The sequence below is a fragment of the Danio rerio genome, chromosome 3, assembly GCF_049306965.1.
Source record: "Danio rerio strain Tuebingen ecotype United States chromosome 3, GRCz12tu, whole genome shotgun sequence".
Lineage (NCBI taxonomy): Eukaryota > Metazoa > Chordata > Actinopteri > Cypriniformes > Danionidae > Danio > Danio rerio.
Window position 1 is genome coordinate 59,647,517 of NC_133178.1, and position 20,527 is coordinate 59,668,043.

General features: G+C 38.2%; 1 protein-coding gene across 14 annotated transcripts in view; it reads right to left on the minus strand.

Annotated features, from left to right (window-relative positions):
• cep112 (centrosomal protein 112) overlaps positions 1-20,527 on the minus strand; it is a 349,442-nt gene that overhangs the window by 230,507 nt on the left and 98,408 nt on the right. For 12 of the 14 annotated variants that reach the window (XR_012400500.1, XR_012400482.1, XR_012400504.1 and 9 more), the window contains exons 13-16: positions 8,889-9,043; positions 8,591-8,720; positions 4,967-5,059; positions 4,479-4,538 (exon numbers count right to left, since the gene is read on the minus strand). Coding sequence is in view for 8 of the 14 variants with exons in the window: in NM_001327791.1 (NP_001314720.1) it covers positions 4,479-4,538; positions 4,967-5,059; positions 8,591-8,720; positions 8,889-9,043 (438 nt within the window). In the remaining 6 variants the exon portion in view is untranslated. Of the gene's footprint in view, positions 1-2,425; positions 3,112-4,413; positions 4,539-4,966; positions 5,060-7,092; positions 7,518-8,197; positions 8,721-8,888; positions 9,044-20,527 lie in introns of those variants that run through there. The other 2 variants (XR_012400506.1, XR_012400507.1) reach the window with 2 other exon arrangements.

The window sequence follows — 20,527 nt, forward strand, 5'->3', positions numbered from 1 at the left end:
ATTTGAGAAGTGTGAGTGCGCTGAATCGGGCTCAAGCACGGTTCACTTGGCCGGCCCTGGCCCGGTTGGAAGAGGTGTGCCTGAGCGCGGATCACTTGGGCCCGAAACCGAAAGCGAGACGTGACTTTTAAGGGGCTGTTTCATATGGATTTATTAATAATTCTTACTGTTCAGTGAACGCAAACTGCCGTAGTTTATTAAAGACGCAAACTCCTCACTGCACGACAGCTGCGCGCCTTCAGCAGACCTCCTCATTCCTGCAGCACGAGAGCTTTATGATTGTTTATGAGCGCCAAAAGTGGCGGATCTGTCCGGTGAAATATCTGACTGCATGTCACCGCATCCCTAAGGACTGTTTGGCGAAATATTTGACTGCATGTCACTGCATGACAAACGACTGAAAGGATATAACTAGAGTAATCTCCACTGTGCTACTGGATGAGAGCGTACGGCAAGCCGTTTTATCATTTAAACCTTGTTCTGACTATCCATAAATATATTTAGAGATATAATTATATTTTGACTAGTCATAATTATAATTCGACTAGTCAGAATGACAATTAGACATATCTGCAATTACAATTGTACTAGTACTAGGGATGTAACGGTATCAGAATTTCACGGTACGGTAATACCTCGGTATGAATGTCACGGTACGGTATTTATTGAATCATTTACAGGAAAAACAAAACTTTTGAAAATACTCCAAAAAAGTGCCAAAAGTGTCAATGACATACAAATTAGCCATCTATCTGTAAGCTTTGAAACAGGAACTTCAATTTTAATAACAAAAAATTATTAAACCATGTAAAAAAAATAAAGTTTCAATTTAGTATTGTCGAAAACTCATCACATTCAACATTTAATCACTCACTCACTTACTTAGATAGAGATGGGTTTAAAGGAAAATTATCATATAACTATAATCTGGTAAAAGCTGGTATCTCTGGGTATTTACAATGTCCCCTGCAACAGAAAAAAACCCTCTCATTTGGGACTGAGGATTCTGGGACAGAGATATGACTTGGCCCATGTTGACAGCAGTGGGTAACGTTGTGCATTGTCTTTCCCCCACTTGAGAAGACAAACCATGAGTGAGATAGAGGTCTCTTTGCGGTACAAGTCAATGTCTGCATCAATCTGAACAGTGTGCTGTGTTTCTGCAGTCCCCATGACTGCTATTAGTCGTATTCCCCAACTTGCAGGCACGTGCACACATAGGGCTCAACCTGTGCAGTGCACATGCCCTTTTTAGTCTTGGATAGAAAATGCCCTTTTAAAACGATCAAAAGTGCCCCCGCGATGCGACACAACCTCCGTCCAGCCCTTCAGTAGACAACACTGCTCTTGAGTATGCGCGCTCAACCCCCCCTCGGCGCTTTACAATACGCGCGCAACAACACAGCTGATCAGAACGCGCGCGACAACACTGCTATTCAGTACGCGCGCGGCGACAACACCCGCTTTAGGTTCGATCATTTCCATCTTTTTTTCATCTCCGCTACTAGCAGCACACTCCATTTCCGCATTACTGGATCTGTAGCGACAACAGACCGCAAAGGATTATGGCCACGCCTGGGCTGATGGGAAATGTAGTTTAAGCTACCTCCCGTTCGCTTCATTCGCCTGAGCAAATTTTCTCAGAAGACCTATAGTTTTACCGAGTCATGCGACTTCGGTAATATCGAAAAAAAGTAATATTGCGGTATGACGGTATTTACAATACTATTACATCCCTAACTAGTACGAAATCAGATTGGAGATATCTGCAAATATATTATGACTAGTCATATTCCTCCATTGACTTCCATTGAAAAATATTTGCAGATACCTCTAACTGAGTTTTGACTCGTCAAAAATCCAATTCAAGATATCTACAACTGTAATTCGACTATTAGTAAATTAATTAGAGATATCTTCAAATATATTTGTAAACATCTCTAAATATGACGAATTAAAGATATCTCCAAATGTATTATGACTAGTAAAAACTCAGTTAGAGACATCTCTAATTACAATTGTGACTAGTCAAAACTCAGTTAGAGATATCTGCAAATATTTTTCAATGGAAGTCAATGGAGGAATATGACTAGTCATAATATATTTGCAGATATCTCCAATCTGATTTCGTACTAGTACAATTGCAATTGCAGATATCTCTAATTGTTATTCTGACTTGTCGAATTATAATTATGACTAGTCAAAATATAATTAGAGATATCTCTAAATATATTTATGGAGTCAGAACAAAGATTTAAATGCTAAAAAGGCTTGCCATAGAGAGCGCTTCTGAACAGGGCAGCAGCGATGACGTAAGCGTGCCGAGGCCCGATATGGTGTGAGCGCGGGCCGTCGGGGGAGACGGGAGGGGGGACAAGCATGCTTTGGCCCGGTTTGAGGCAACTGTACCTAGTGTGAGTACTGCCTTAAAGACGGCGGAGCATGTCAGATACTAGAGAGTATTTGATTGGTCAGAAGATTTGATGAGAAACTAAAGTATGAAGTGACGTGAATAAAACCAATAATCCCTTTAGTGTAGAGCTGTACACAAGTGGAGCTGGGGTGGAGGAGGGATGCGAAAACATGCAAACTACACTAAGGTATTTAAATATTGAGAAGCAAGCTCATTGGCTGCTGAGGCGACGGCAATCAATCAAATCCAACAATGCACAGTAGTTTGAAGCAGCTTGGATAATACCTATCCTATCCTAGCCTATGCCACCAGTACATTTTTTAAACAGAGCTTCATATACAGTATGTCCAATAATGATAATAGTTTGCCATCTTTAACTTTACCATTGGGCCAAAATAAGTTACTTGTGGGCCCCGAGTTTGAACATTTGAACACCTTCCTGTATTTTTAAATCAAAACTCCATAAACTCTGAACACAAGCGGTAACAGGAGACACATCTGAAACACGTTAATACCATGGGCAAATGGCTGACCACTTGTGTCTGGATCACTGAAAAAGTGGACCTGGATTCTTTTAATCACCTCTAAGTCTTTATAGGCTCGAAAGTTTCCATCATCAAAGTGAACTCGTGCAGTAGTATTGCATTTAAATCAAATCACATTTTAAATAGTGCGCAGTGGCCATAAAGTTAGCCAAACTGGCAGGTCTGCCATAATACTGTGAAAATGTCCTTACTCTGTTAAACATCATTTAGGAAATATTTAAATAATAATAAAAATTCAAAGGGGGACTAATAATTCTGACTTGAACTATATATATATATATATATATATATATATATATATATATATATATATATATATATATATATATATATATATATATATATATATATATACATACATATATATGTGTATGTGTGTGTGTGTGTGTGTGTATGTATGTATGCATGTATATATATATATATATATATATATATATATATATATATATATATATATATATATATATATATATATATATATACAGTTTTTTCTTCTTTCCGCGGTTATGCGCGCATTATATTTCAAATGCATATGCAAGGTGACTGAAATTGAAATTAAAATACAAAACATACTGGGCCATTAAGTAAAAAAACAAAACAACAGTTATACTTTAAAGAGAACTTTAAAGAGAACATTGATGTTTTGAAACAAAACAAATTAACTGAAAACTATTAAAAATAAACCTGCGAGATATGTCCTGCGGCAAAATTATTTTATGAAGCAGCATTCAACTTAAGCTCTTTAGACCATGCGCCTGACCGTTTCTTAATGTTTTACCACATGTCCTTAAATCCATAAGGCCTATTTTTATTATTTTTCATTATTCGTTTATTATTATGTACAATAATTGTGACATAAAATTAAATAGTAAAATATAATCAACAACGAAAATGTAAATAAAAACGTAAATTAAAACATAAATGAAAAGGTCTTGTGTTAGTCCTACCAAAATAGCAAACACTGAAAATCTCTTTACATTTAGGCTAAAAGACTGCTTTATTTTTTTAATTTAGGCATACTTAGAATATTTGTACTGAATGTTTGTGCTTTCATTTTAGTTGTCTTTAACTTCTTTAATTCTATTTTTCAAAAAGAATCCTCTTTGCACTTAAAAAGTTTAGAATAACAATAAAGCATGTTAACAAATTTTAAATGATTAATAAAGGAATTATAATGCTTTGACTTATTGTTTAATCTCATTTACAAGCACAATAGCATATTTAAGGCTGCTGTGTGGGCTATTTCTGTCGGTTCGCATCCCATCCCTTTGCGCCCCCTGGCGGCTCATTCACAAACTGAAGTCATACACTAAAAACAAAGCGGCTCCTATTTCAAACGGCGGCGGTATATGACGCGGCGGTAATAGTCACTTTGAACTCTCACCTACTGTGTATATATATATATATATATATATATATATATATATATATATATATATATATATTGTGGCAGACCTGCACACGATTTAAAATGTGATTTGATTTAAATGCAATATTGTGTCAGAGCACTAATAAATTACCTTTTTTTCAGTGCTGTTTTGCATGTCCGTTATCTCTTGTTGCCACTTATTTTCTTGGTCCTGAAACAACAACAAAACAACACAAAAAATAGTTATACTTGCTTGTTTTAAGCAGTTGAACAATTCAACAATACATATATGTATTAACACCAAAAATCAACTTGAATCGATGATTGCACCACATTTTAATTATATGTCATACTGTAAATCTGAGTCAGAAAAAGTCAAGCTTGATTTTATTTATAGGGCATTTGCTGGATTGTGAAAGATGATGATGTCCGACAAAAGGTGAAATAACTTCAAGTGTAAACTGCTATACATTTAATGAGAATAAAATTAAGATAAGACATTTATATCTGGAATAACATGCTATGATGAACTGTTTATAAAAAGGCAGGGTAATTTTTGTTGACTTCATGTGATGTTCACACTCACAGACCTGTGGAATTTGATCAGAAAAGGGTGTAAGTAAGTGACTTGTGACTGACCCGGAGCTGTCTATGTCTCCTGCTTTCAGCTTCCTGTATCTGCTGTTTGAGGTGAATCACGGTCTGCTCCAAATCCTGAATCACCTCTGATGCCTGTAATCAACACAAAATAAACTCACATATTAAAATCAGCTCTTAGAGAAGACTCACAGTTGATCAAATCATAAAACCGGTTAGTGACTTCTTAAGTTGATCTCTCTCAGTTGATCTCTCTGTCTATTGTATGTTGTATCGCTGTATTTATTCTATAGTAATTGTAGTGATTCTGGTAGTGTTTGCTTTGGCTTTTCCGCGGTTGATTATTGTGATATCCCGATTGCAACAGAGAAATACTGGGATATGTCTCTAGAATTATGGTATTTCATGCCGTTCAGGCTTATAATCTTAAAATGCGGCCTCGTGAAAATGCATGCCTCCCACAAGAGTCAATATACAGACATCGCAGTGCTGCTCTTGTGATGATATTGCTCATATTTATATATAGGTGGGCATATATACAATTTTTTTTAATCTAGATTAATCTTACTGTAATATTGGAATTAATATAGATTAATCTAGATTAAAATGGCTTATTAAAATTCTGCTGAAGGGATTCAGAATATGTGTGCAACCCAAATAATGACTAAAAGTAAGTCTTTGACAATGGCTTTCTCGAGCCAGGTGGCGCATTAGACCAGGGGGTCATCTCGGGTTTTCAAAATGCATCACAAACTGCTTGAGAAACTGTTCAACTATGATAATTGGAGATGAAAATAAATTATTTAATAAGATGTACTTTTGTTTACTAACTGTTTATTCAGTTAAACATGAATGTTGACCTGTAGGCCTACATAAGCTCCAAACAGCAATTTTTGATTACCTTAATCCGTCTAAAGTCATAACTGAACTAAACAGAAATGGAATTAATACGTGTGAAGTATGCATATATTAGTGTCATTTTAAAAGTAAACACTGCAATCACACTATGACGTCACACACATTGCGAAATGTGAAAGGTTTTTTTTTTTTTTTTCCCCATTCGGAGTGCATTATTTAATTCCATAACACTCTCACCAGTCCTCACTCCTTATTTGCATCTAATACCCCAGTTTGTCACTGGGGCATGAATGAAATGTTCATGAGTTAAAGTGAAACTGCCGAACTTCACCCAAAATTACATGAACCTCTTACATCAAGCACTTCACGTAAACATCTTAATTATATTATTGTGTATTAAGGCAAATAACTAGATTAACTGGTTCGAACCTCGGCTCAGTTGGCGTTTCTGTGTGGAGTTTGCATGTTCTCCCTGCCTTTGCGTGGGTTTCCTCCGGGTGCTCCGGTTTCCCCCCAGTCCAAAGACATGCGGTACAGGTGAATTGGGTTGGCTAAATTGTCTGTAGTGTATGAGTGTGAGTGTGAATGTGTGTGTGGATGTTTCCCAGAGATGGAAGGGCATCCGCTGCATAAAAACTTGCTGGATAAGTTGGCGGTTCATTCCGCTGTGGCGACCCCGGATTAATGAAGGGACTTAGCCAACAAGAAAATGATGATGAATGTCCATGTAAGCATAGTCAGTAGTGTCTTCAAAGTAAGTGTAAGATCCAGAAGTGCATCCTGCTGATTTGATTCAGAAGGGCACTTTCTTTTGTCAGACGGCTCACCGGTTTGACTTTCATCCTCTGTCATTCATTTTAAAAAGCACCCGGTTCATTGTATTTGTATATGTTTTATTCAAACGCTTAATTCTACAGGTGCCTGATAGTTAGATGTGGAGCTAAAAGTGATCAGATTCTCTCTAGTGAACTGCATCCATGTTAGCATGTCACGCTTGAGGTGGTAATTTAACAGTAGGAATGAATACACACAGGTTCAAAGACTCGTTCTCGCCACCTACAGTGCAATTCGACCAGGTATACATCCGCGCTAAAATATCAAGGTGAAAGTCATCATAGCTTGCGTAGAACAGACCCAGCTCCCAACCCAACTTAGAGAATAGATTAACGGCGATATTTGTTTTTAATCGCCCGATAAGTCTCGCGTTATCGCAGCACGTTAATGCCGATAACGGCCCACCACTAATATATATATATATACAGTTGATGTCAGAATTATTACCCCCCTTCAAATGTTTTTCTTTTTTTTTTATATTTTCCAAATGATGTTTAACAGAGCAAGGAAATTTTCACAGTATGTCTGATAATATTTTTTCTTCTAGAGAAAGTCTTATTTGTTTTATTTTGACAAGAATAAAAGCAGTTTTTAATTTTTTAAACACCATTTTAGGGACAAAATTATTAGCCCCTTCAGGCTATATTTTTTTCTTGATAATTTACAGAACAAACCATTGCTATACAATAACTTGCCTAATTACCCTAACCTGCCTAGTTAACCTAATTAACCTAGTTAAGCCTTTAAATGGCACTTTAAGCTGTATAGAAGTGTCTTGAAAAATATCCAGTAAGATATTATTTACTGTCATCATGGCAAAGATAAAATAAATCAGTTATTCAGTTATTACAGATGAGGTATTTAAACTATTATGCTTAGAAATGTGTTGAAAAAATCTGCTCTATGTTAGGGTGCTTTCACACCTGTGAATCGATTCAGTTGTTCCGAAACAGAGATTAGAATTGTTACATTGTTGCTCTTTGCTCTTGGAGCGGTTCGCTTTCACACTGCAAAGTTTCTAATCGGACCAAAAGAGCTAAAACAAGTCACGTGCGAGTAAACTCTCCTTACATTGGTCAGAGTGTCAGGGTTTATTTTGCAGCGTCCTGCTCAGCTGTCAGGAGAGGTGGTGATTTGGTGGTGATTGAAAGGGTGCGCGCGCGTGACGTGTCTGAGGAGAGACACGGTGGGGAGGGGTGAGAAGGGTGCGCGATGATGCCTATTTGAGGACTGGGAGAGAGACACGAGATTACCGGGAGATCATCACTCGTTTGCGGGCATCCGGAGACTCGCGAAACTTCCCGCCTTACTCATAATTCTCTCTTCATATAGCCGTAAGCCTATTACATATCCATAAAACACTGTGATATAACCGCGCTCGGATCGGATCGCTTTCTCACTGCAATCGAACCGCTCCAGGGTTCGTTTCAATCGAGCCGAGACCACCTCATTCAAGCGATCTCGGAGCGATTACTTTGGCGCGGAACAGAGCGCGATTGCCCTGTTCACATATGCCAATCGAACCGCGCTAACTGGGCAAACGAGATACGTTCCGATACAAAAGTGTAGGTGTGAAAGCACCCTTAAACATAAATTGGGGAAAAATAATCAAGCGATCTAATAATTCAATGGGGCTAATAATTCTGACTTCAAATGTAAATAACTTCAAGTTTAATAAAAAATAAATAAAATTAACTTTGCAATATACTCAATATTTGTGTACTCTATGTTCCAAAACCGTCTCAGCTCAGTCCCTCCGCTGGGGTTAGTTTACTGAAGCAGGTAGTGTAGCGGTTGATGCAGACAGACAGTGAAGCAGCCCACCAGGGTTTGGATCAGAGCTAATAGGATGTTCATCAGAAAGCCAGATCGGTTACAGGAATGCTTTGGGCTCGCTAACAGTTATGTGGTCGATTAGCACAAGAAATGAAAGAGAGTAACGCATGTGTAAGTGTAAGAGTAGATTGAAGATGCCTTGGCTGCAGAGACGGCGTGCTCCTGCTGGAAGTGGCTCATGTCAGCGTTATGCCTGGCCTGAAGTTTCTGCAGAGCTTCTTCATAGTGGACTCTCATCTGGTCCATCTCCTTCTGCAGAGTTGTGCTCCTGAAAAACACATTTTTTAGATAGAAACAAACTACAGGAGTATTTCCGTCTCACTTTCTCTGAATTGAACGTGAAGGATAAATGTAACACTGCCTTCTTATATGTGTATGATGCCTGGACATCTGTTTCCATCAAATCTCAGGGTGTGAAGGGTTTTTTTTCTTGTACCTTTGGTTGGCCTCTTGTAGCTCAGCACTGATGGAGGCGATTTGAAGCTCCAGCTCTGCTTTCTCCTGTGTAACCTTCTGCCTGAGCAGGTTCCCACTCTCCACTTCCACCGAGAGCTGCTTCACCCGAGTCTCCAGCTCACGGACAATATGCTCCTAGAGGAACACAACAGAACATAAACATTAACAAGCACATTTTAGTCAGAATGTTCATACCAGGGTTTAATTTGTGCTGGGACACCCCTTCCTCCTTGGGTAAGATGCCAGATCTGTTACCCCGAACTGTTCTGGGACCTCTCTATTCATAAATTAAGCACTGGTTCAAACTAATTAAAAAGCTTAAATATGATTCATGATACAAAAGTCATATAAAGCTCAGGTGAAGGGACTTTTTATTTGATGTTTGAGGAAATGTCAACTAAAATATGAAGACAGAATGAGACAAAGTAGCTTCTCATCTTTAAAAAAAACTACCAATAATATTTCTTTAAATCACAGCTCTGCCAGTTAGATTGAATGAGCTAAAGCACATCAGAAATATGACAGCGACAGATTATAATAGTAATAGTCGTTGAGAGGTCTCCATAATACTGGACCAAGCCTGAGGGAATGCTGCGGTGGTCATAAAGAAGTGGAGAGCATGAAACTGATTCCTGAAAGGCCCCAGTGACAGAAGAGTCTCCGCATTGATCCCGTGGGCCAGACTGTACACCCACTGGTGGCTTACAGTACATCTGCAGCTTCTCCATGGCCGTCCATTGTTCCCCAGCCTCTGGTGCCTAGGCTGCAGCTCAGCAAAAGAGGTTTGGCTACAGGATAAATGTTTGTGCCCAACTGAGCTTGATTTCTCTCAAGGTTTTTTCCTTCACTTTCGTCAATTGGTGAAGTTTGTTCCTCGCCACTGTCGCCACTGGCTTGCTTGGTTTGGGACTTGTGGAGCTGCGCATCGATGGATTTTCTCTTCAGTGTTGGGACTTTCAGCAGTGAAAATAAACCACACTGAACTGAACAAGTCTGAAAACCGGACTGAAGCAGTTTCAATTTACTATAACTTCTATGTTAAGCTGCTTTGACACAATTTAAATGGTAAAAGTGCTATGGAAATAAATACCAGTGATTGTCGCTGTAGTTTATCAATGTCACTCATCGGTGAAGAGCGCCAGAGAATAGAGCCAATCACAGCCCTTTCTGTTGAGCGCTTGACCAATCATAGGAGTGTAAGAAGTCGCTCGACAGGACTCATAAAGCGAGCAGGAATTTACATTTGTTCATTTGCTATAAATGCTCATGTTGTTCTGTGTATGTACTTGAGTTTTTAAAGGTACAGTTCATATATCTGACTGTATTTATTAAATGACAAAATTGTATTACAAATAAAATATAAATATATTTATACATTTTTCTTATGCTGTGAAGTAAAACGTAAAATTGTTTAGGGAAAGCATTGTTAATGCACCTTGACACACCGAGATATCGAACTGAACCAAATCGATGGCATGATAATCGTAACCGAACGAAACAAGCGACCAGTGTAGGTTCACACCTCTAATTTAGTCGTTTAGATGAGGGCACCTTTTTAAATGGAGCTGCGCATCGATGGATTTACTCTACAGTGTTTGGACTTTCAGCAGTGAAAATAAACCACACTGAACTGAACAAGTCTGAAAACCGGACTAAAGCAGTTTCAATTTACTATAGCTTCTATTTTAAGCTGCTTTAACACAATTTACATGGTAAAAGTGCTATGGAAATAAATACCAGTGATTGTCGCTGTAGTTTATCAATGTCACTCATCGGTTAAGAGCGCCAGAGCATTAGAGCCAATCACAGCCCTTTCTGTTTAGCGCTTGACCAATCATAGGGGTGTAAGAAGTCGAGCAGGAATTTACATTTGTTCGTTTGCTATAAATGCTTATGTTGTTCTGTGTATGTACTTGAGTTTTTAAAGGTACAGTTCATATATCTGACTGTTTTTATTAAATGACAAAATTGTATTACAAATAACATATAAATATATTTATACATTTTTCTTATGCTGTGAAGTAAAACGTAAAATTGTTTATGGAAAGCATTGTCAATGCACTTTGACGCACCGAGATATCGAACTGAACCAAATTGATGGCATGATAATCATAACCGAACGAACCATGGTACCAGTGTAGGTTCACACCTGTAATTTAGTCGTTTAGATGAGGGCACATTTTTAAATCTGATGCGCAATTTTTCTTCGCACATTGATGTTTAATGTTTAAATAACAACAGCTTAAAATAGTTTAAAGATTCTACTTGGTAACATGTCACTTTGACTTTTAATTTCTTGGATCAATTTCTAAGCCAAATCTTCACATTTTGGCTTTCCTATACAATTCTACCTAACTACTTTTCTATATTTCACACTTTTCTAAACAAATCTGAATTACTTTTCCAGCAAACACCCTCAGGCTGAGTCTGTTACAGAAGCCACGCCCCATTTTTTGTTATTAGCCGAGCTGGGAAGTGATTGACACATTTAGCCTCGCTTCTCTTGAGTTTTTTTTTTTTTTTCCCACTTTTATTAATTGGTGAAGTTGGTTCCTCACCCGCTGTCACCACTAGCTTGCTTTGTTTGGGACTTGTGGAGCTGCGCATCGATGGATTTACTCTACAGTGTTTGGACTTTCAGCAGTGAAAATAAACCACACTGAACTGAACAAGTCTGAAAACCAGACTGAAGCAGTTTCAATTTACTATAGCTTCTATTTTAAGCTGCTTTAACACAATTTCATGGTAAAAGTGCTATGGAAATAAATACCAGTGGTTGTTGCTGTAGTTTATCATTGTCACACATCGGTGAAGAGCACCAGAGCACTAGAGCCAATCACAGCCCTCTCTGTTGAGCGCTTGACCAATCATAGGGGTGTAAGAAGTCGAGCAGGAATTTACATTTGTTCATCGATGGATTTGCTCTTCAGTGTTTGAACTTTCAGCAGTGAAAATTAAACCACACTGAGCTGAACTAAACTGAACTGACATAGTTTCAATTTACTATAAACTTCTATGTTAAGCTGCTTTGACAATCTACAATCTAAGCTGTAGAAATTTGTATTGAATTGAATTTGAATTGAAGTTGAATTGAATTGAAAAATGAGCAGCAATTTAGAATCAATGATTTCTAAAAAAATGTGTGTGCTACATTTTTTTTTTATTACATAAATGCAGCCTTAGAGATTTATTACAAATCAATCAATCAATCAATCAATCAATCAATCAATCAATCAATCAATCAATCAATCAATCAATCAATCAATCAATCAATCAATCAATCAATCAATCGTTTTAAACAGTAGTGCAGCTCACAATTTTTTTCAAAAGTGTAGCCGGAGTGTAGTCGAACTACTTTAAATTATGAGCAGCTTGTATCTTGACAACCTATATCTTCACAGCAGCTCCTCACAACTAATTTCCATTACAAAGAGCCAGCAGAGAAAGCCAGCGGAGATGTCCTGAATGGGGAATTCCTTTGTAGATGTGATAGTGAAAGTTGAACAGTTCAGTAACAGTAAGCTTAAACAGCTTTCTAACAACGTCCATGGCCTCCACACCATCCTCGCGAACCTTCAAAGATCCTCCGCGATCCTCTTTCACACAGCCTGAAAATCTGATGCACCTGTGGCCCTCTGTTCTTTAGCACAACCCAGAGCATGCTGGGATTAAATATGAAAAAGGCATGCGAAGCAGATCGGCGGCAAAGCATAGCTCGGGCCTCAAAGAACAGCTAGGATCCTGGATGGTCTTCATTTGAAAATAAGACAAGCATGTCTGACGAAATACAGGGAGAGGGGAAACTTTCCACGGGACAGCAAGAGCAGTTAAACCAAAACCAGACAGTACGTCTAACAGAACACACACACATACACACACACATATAGACACGTCTCATCGTTAATGGAGGCCACTGTCCCATGCGTGGCGTGTGGAATGCAGGCTGATATGAATGATGACAGATTATCGATTGAAGATAGACAGCGCAGATGATGAAAGTGGCCAGTGTTGAAAAGCACAGCTTTCTGATGGCAACGTCAGTGTCAAAACTTTGGAAAATAGGCCTTTGTTAATGCCAGTGTGAAATGTGGCATGATGTGAAAGAGCTATGACGCACGCTGGTAATTAATATACACTGACCCTGATAGCATAAAAGCATTTGGTCACAGCCTGAGCCGCTTAACAATGCAGACAGTTACCAATTCTAGAAAAAAAAAGAGCGAGTTGATGTACAGCTGACGGTGATTGAGATATGCTCATAAAAAAATATGAGATAACAGTTTCTTTGACGCATGGATTTTTTAATGCATTATAGGTCGGGATTCTTAACGCATTGCAATGGTTGCACAATGCCTTATACTCAACTCTATCCATTGGGATCAATATTTATAACAAATTAGGGGTGTGGATAAAAGGTAATCTAAGAAAAGGTATCATATCAGAGTTTTATGGGTGGCTGAGAATGAACCCGAACATTCATATTGTAAAGTTGAATACATAAAAGGAAGATTTGCAGTCTGAATTTTCGTATGAAGATTGGGAAGTAGCCTGCACTGAAGCTTACACTATGGGCTCTATTTTGACGGTCTATGCACAGAGCGCAAAACGCAGGGCGCAAACGCTTTCAGGGCGTGTCAGGACGCGTTTTTGCTAATGTAAGGACGGGAAATCTGCCTTGCGCCGCGACGCATGGTCTAAAAGGATTGAGTTTATTTTCTTAATGAGTTATAGGTGTGTTTTGAGAATAAACCAATTAGAGTCTCATCTCCCATTACCTTTAAGACCCAGTTGCTTCGTGCCAAGAGCGCATTCGCTATTTACAGGACGCAAAGTAAGTCAAAGTGGAAAAAATGAGCATTTCACTAGCAAACAGTTAACAGTTTAACAGAAAACTGTTAAACAGAGCATCTACTGCATGAGAATGAGAGATAATGGAACTACTTTCACTTTCGCTCTTGGATAGGAAAACCTTTACACACAGACATCAATTAGTCTATAAATAAATAATTTTGTTTGTTAAGCGCAAATATTCGTTTCAAAACTATTTCTAAATTCAGTTCTAATTTCCAGCAAACGAATAAATGAACAATAATAACAAAATGTGCTCAAAAACCTGAGTTATATTTTAAAACTTTATATATTAAACATTAGTTTAATCAGTCAACTAATATTAGAACTTAATACATTTAACAAAACAATAATAAAGTAATATTTTAGATTTTATTTCTTAGCAAAGTATTTTAAATATAATGTAAAAACAAGAAAGCTTTACTTGTATCCATACACTTTATTCTAAACATTACTGTTTATACATTACTTTATTATTATTTAAACATTACTTTATACTAAACATTCTAAACAAACAAATGTTTTAAAGGTTTTAAAAACTATAATATACTAAATATATATAATAATAATAATAATAATATATTATAATTATTATATTATAATAATAATAATAATAATAAATCCACATTTATATAGTGCTTTTCTGGGCACTCAAAGCACTTTACACAATGGGGGGGAATCTCCTCATCCACCACCAGTGTGCAGCATCCACCTGGATGACGCGACGGCAGCCATTTTGCGCCAGACCGCACACCACACACCAGCTAATTGGTGGAGAGGATGTGAAAGCCAATTGGAATATGGGGATGGTTAGCAGGCCATGATGGACAGAGGGCAGTGGGCAGATTTGGCCAGGATGCCGGGGTTAAACCCCTACTCTTTTTCGAAGGACATCCTGGGATTTTTAACGACCACAGAGAGTCGGGACCTCGGTTTAACATCTCATCCGAAAGACGGCGCTCACTGAGCAGTATAGCGTCCCTGTCACTATACTGGGGCATTACGACCCACACAGACCGCAGGTTGGCTGCCCCCTGCTGGCCTCACTAACACCACTTCCGGCAGCAACCTAGCTTTCCCATGTGGTCTCCCATCCAGGTACTGACCGGGCGCAGCCCTGCTTATCTTCAATGGGCGACCATGTGAGAGTTGCAGAGAGCTAGCTGCCGGCGAACAATGTAGAACAATCTGTCCAGGTCGGTGTCCTCAGCAGTAAATACACGGAGCACTTTTAAACAAATGTTATTTTAAGGAAAATGATTAAACCATTATAATAAAAAGAGTGAAAAATGACCTTTTTAAATAAAAAGTTAAAGTTTTATTGAGACGATTGTTGGTGATTGAATGGGTTTTGGCTAGATTGGGTAGCAATACATGAACAAAGAAGAATTAAGACCTGTTTTAAATAGATTTAACACTAACAACACAATATTTCAGTAGATTTAGGACTTTTTAAGGCCTAAAATTTGGATTTTGAAATTTAAGACATTGAAAGGACTTTTTAAGACCCCGCAGAAACCCTGTTTTATAATTGTATTCTTTTTCAATTTCGCAAGACATAAAAAAGCAATTGAAGTAAACAATCATACAAACTCCTTTCTTTAAGTCACACGACAACAGCTGTTGATGTAAAAGTGATTGTGATAAGGCCATCCTATTGACAAACTACAGATGAGATTAGACATGTCCCTTTCCCAAATGCCCTCATCTGAGAGCACGTCTTAGCAGACAAGAGGATGTTATAAAAACATGTGGTCTACAGTGTATGTGCTTTCCTACACATATACGCGACACATATCGGCCCTCTCTGAAGATACAGATCAACAACTGTTTACGAACACTCAGCCAAAACAAAGAGAAAATAATTGCACATGCTTCCTTAAGCCAAACATTTTTTTAACTCAAACCATGTTTATCTGATGTTTTATAGGGGTATAGTCTACAGTACTTTCAAATAATCTATGATAAGCTCAGTGTGACATGCGTTTTCAGTTCATTAAAGACCATTTTTAATGTCACATTCTGTATTGTTTGCAATTTGATAGCTGTGGCTGGACGATCAGTCAAGAAAGCATTGCAGTTGTCCAGTCTTCCCAGAACCAGAGCTTGACGGAGAAGTTGTGTAGCATGGCCTTTTAGGAAGGGTCTAATCTTTCCAATAATGTATACGTTAAATGTACAGGATGATGATAGACAAGGCAAATATTTTCTCAACTCAAACCATGTTTATCTGATATGTTTTGTAGGAGTATAGTCTAACAAAAAGCTACTTGTACCAGCATTAGCAGGAACAGTTACAGATAAAAAAGCTGAAGAATAACAACGTGCAGATACAAACCGGTGTGTTTATGATTACATCACAGCAACCACAATAGATAATGCTCATCTGAGGGTGTTTTCAGACTTCTATTTTGATTGATTAGATCTGAAACAGGGACATTATATGCTACTTTTTTGTTTCAGTTTGCATTCATTTCAAATCTTCATGTAAGTGATGTGACTATAACAGTTTTCTAATAGTTCACTTGTTTATATTCCTCTTTGTCTTCAAGATGGCGTTCATTCTGCAGGCTCCTTGTGGGTCTATCTGTAGGCTACCATTACACAAACAGCCTTTATTACTTATTTTAGTATATTTAAAAGTATTTATAAGTTGTAAAACTAAATAAGTATAATAATACTAATAATATTGTGATGCACATAGAGGAGCAACCAGAGAATATTTTAAGGTAAATAGACAACCTGTGAAATAGAGACAGCTGTGAAATACACTAGCTGACTAAAGTCGTCGCCTGAGTTTTAGGAACAACAAATAACAACTTGACTTCTAGTTGATCATTTGGTATCAGAAGTGGCTTTTATGAAAGGCAAAGGTCTCTAGATTATGCTTTTTTTTACCTAAATATAATATGATCATGACCTGATTTTGAATTAAGTTTTAATAAGGACAGTGAGGTCTGACTTTGCTTAGACAAAAGTCTTGTCACTTAACAGAAATAATATACAGTATAGAATATAAAGTCATGCTGCAGTGAAAAAATAATTAATACTGTGTCTGACTCCCATGAGCTTGGAGGACTGCATGCATACATCTCTGCAATGACTCAAATCCCTTAATAAAGTCATCTGGAATGGCAAAGAAAGCGTTTTTGCAGGACTCCCAAAGTTCTCAAGATTCTTTAGATTCATCTTCAATGTCTCCTCCATCTTTTTCCAGACATGCTCAATAATGTTCATTTCTGGTGACTAGGCTGGCCAATGCTCGAGCCCCTTGACCTTTTTGCTTTCAGGAACTTTAATGTGAAGGCTGAAGTATGAGAATAAGCACTATCCTGCTGAAGAATTCGCCCTCTCCTGTGGTTTGTAATGTAGTGGGCAGCACAAATGTCTCGATACCTCAGGCTGTTGATGTTACCAACCACTCTGGAGATCTCTCGCACACCCCAATACTGAATACAACCCCACACCATGAATTTTTCTTCACCAAACCTGACTAATTACAGTGAGAATCTTGGGTCTAGTAGGATTTCTGCAGTATTTGTGATGATTGGGATGCAGTTCAACAGATAATTCACTTTTCCAAACTTATTATTTGTTGCTCGTACAACTGGGATCGACAACAAGACTTTTGTCAGGTAGTGTATATTCATAGAATCAGACATTGCGGATTTTTATGTAAATCATTAACTGTAAACAACGGCAATGATTTATTATTTTTTATTAAATACTAATGTAAAAAAGTACAAATTTAAAGTGTAATAAATTGTTACCTGGTCAACAGTAAGCTAGCCTAACATATTTGGGGAATATCTGTAAATTTAATTTCCCCAAATTCTCGAAGACTGTTCAGTTTTTTTTTTTTTTTTTTACATTACTATGGTACTTTTTTATCATCAGTGATATACATTAGAGTTTTATATTACATCTAATGTCAATACATGATGATTATTGCATTGTTTCAGTGTTGTGCGTTAACATGATGGTGTTTAGTAGTTGTGTGAATGACACTAGATGATGACTTCTTGATTTTGTGAATGATGTTTGATATGAGCATTGGTTCAAATTAATGCCTCATCAACAACATCATCTTCATCATCATCATCATCATCATCATCTGCTTTTGATTGTGTCTTTATGCACCACAAAAATGTTTTGTGCTTTTCTTACTTAGATTTTCTGTCTTGTTTCTAGTCCAAACATCTAAAAATTCTTAAATCAAGAAGCATTTTCTGGACAAGCTGTCAGGATTCTGCCACTCTGGTCTTGTAAATTCTTGTTTTGGTGGCAGAGTCCGGACACTCTCCTGTCCTGTTGTGCTTGGGTAGTTTTCTTGAGTCGAGCACTTGTTTTGTCATTGTGTGTGTCTCTGTATGAGCGCCATTTGTGAACACCATGGACCGTGCGCGTTCCCGCTTGATGCGAGTGCGTGAGGTCTTTGCGTGTTTGCAAGTGCGTGCTCCTGTCCGGGTGTTCACATTCGTCTGTCTGCAGCATGGTGTTTCATTCCCAGCGTCTCAGTCCAGTTGGTTTCGGTTTTGGTCGGCACTGGGATGAAACATGCACGCTGCGTGTGTGAGTGCATGGTGAGTGCTTTCTTTCATCGTGTACTCGCGTCTTGCGTTCAATCTTCTGTTGGGGTTGTGTTTAGCACGTGGTGCGTGTTTACATGCACCGCGTGCTTGTGTTGTCATGAACACATGGTTAATGAGTTATCTCATTGGCTGCGTGTTCTAGTTTTGTTTTATGTGAGCGCATGACTTGTGTTGTCTCTTTGTGTCATGTGCTCTCCTGTCTATAGTCTAGTCCCACCCTCAATGTTAACCCATTATTAGTTAATTGTGTTCATCTGTTTGTTAATTTACTTCTGTTTATAATTCCCTCATGTCTGCTGTCCTGTGCCAGTTCGTCGTCTAAACTCCCCCTGTGTTACTGCTCTAGTCTTGTCTCGCCAGCCCAGCCAAGTTTGTTTATCTGTTTGTGTTATAGTTATGTTTTTCCCCCTCGGGGTGGTTTTTGTTGTTCTTTTTGTTTCATTTTAATTAATAATAAATCATCCTCTGTTTGCATTTGAGTCCTCGCTCCCTCATCCTTCCCGAACCGTGACACAAGCAAAATATATTTTCTTGTTTTACGAAATAATATGGTAAAATAAAGTAAGTGTTCCCTAAAACAAGCAAAATAATCTGCCAATGGACTAAGAAAAAATAGCCTATGTCAAAAGGAAAAACTAAAATAATGTGCTTACCCCATTGGCGGAGCATTACCACACTTTAAATGTTACAATAATGAAAACCAAAAATGTCCTTTTTTCACCCTAAATGTTACAGAATTGAATGAATTATGATGCATGCTTGATTTGTTGGTCTGTTGGGTCAGATTGTTTTCTCACCTCAGCAGAACAGCTACAGATTCATTTATTTTTTCATATGGGCCACGACCATTTTGTTTAGACTAAATGCATAAAATGGCTAATAATAGTTTGTTTGTTTTTCTTTGACCTTACTGACCTTATTCTTCACATACAAGTGGGCACCACCATTAGAATCTTTTTGGCTCAAGACTTGTCTCACATTACTTCCATTGATTTTTAGACATTAAAAACAGCTTGATGTTGCAAACTGATATTTTCGTATTATATTTTACTCCTTTTTATGTATAGACACGAACACTTGTTTGCAAGTAGTTTGACCGTTTTCTGTCGTTTACTATTCCGAGTCATTTCTAAAGTTGACAACTGAATCTGAAGTTTTAAAACAATTTTAAAAACGAGCGCACTTTCAAATTTCAGAATAAGGCCAATAGCAATGTAATAAATGTTTTCATTTTCGTGCATCAAGTAGCTACACTGTGATGATTTCAATGCACCGTTTGATTGTTTTGGGCAAATGGATGTTGGTAGCTGGCGCACTCGAGTATTACTTAAACTGGTATTCGCATCTCTTGGGTACAGTCTGCTTTGACATCAATGGACTTGAAGTCATCAATCTCCACCGAGTCCCAGCTGTGATGAATATGTATTTTGTCATCAATATTCAGCGTGTTGCTACCTCTATTGAAAACTGACATCGGCGCCGTTGCTCTGAGCTTCAAAACTTGCAGATCACACCACCAATGAACGTTAGGAATATTAAGCAGAATGAAGGCAAAAGAGCAGCCATGGCCTCTCTTCATGCCAAGGAGTCACGAGTACACGGACGAGCACCCGTTGGTGGACCGATCTCGCCCGTCCAAGAGATATGAAATGTGGCCGATGTGACTCCACGCAGCTTTGAAGAGCTTTTTTGAGGAATCAGGATAGCAGCAGAGCGTGCTGCACAAAAGAATGATGAAAGAACCAAAGATAAACAAAGGCTTTCAAAGGCTGGAGTATTGAGACATCAAACGCAAAGTAGAAACAACACACAGCATCTCACCTCAGCTGACATATTGACAACAGCAGCCTATGAGGAGAGAAGAGGTAGGACAAGAGGAGGGGGCTACGGGCGGAGAGGTTGGCGGGGTCAGCCTAAACCAACAGAATGGGAGAACCTAATTTCCAATGACAGAAGGGCCTTTCATCTGGGGCCCTGCCTGGAAATGTGCTGTGTTTAATTATTAAAGAAGGGTCTTACTCTGTAGGGTCGGCATGCATTTGAAGTCTCTTAAATTCAGCCCTGCTGACAGACTGCGGCCGGTTGTCTCGGTGTGTTCTTTTACCTGTATGACAGCCGCTGAATGCTAATTTGTAATGAGCAAAACTCATTGCCCCTGTGCTATGGATGGACGCGTGCC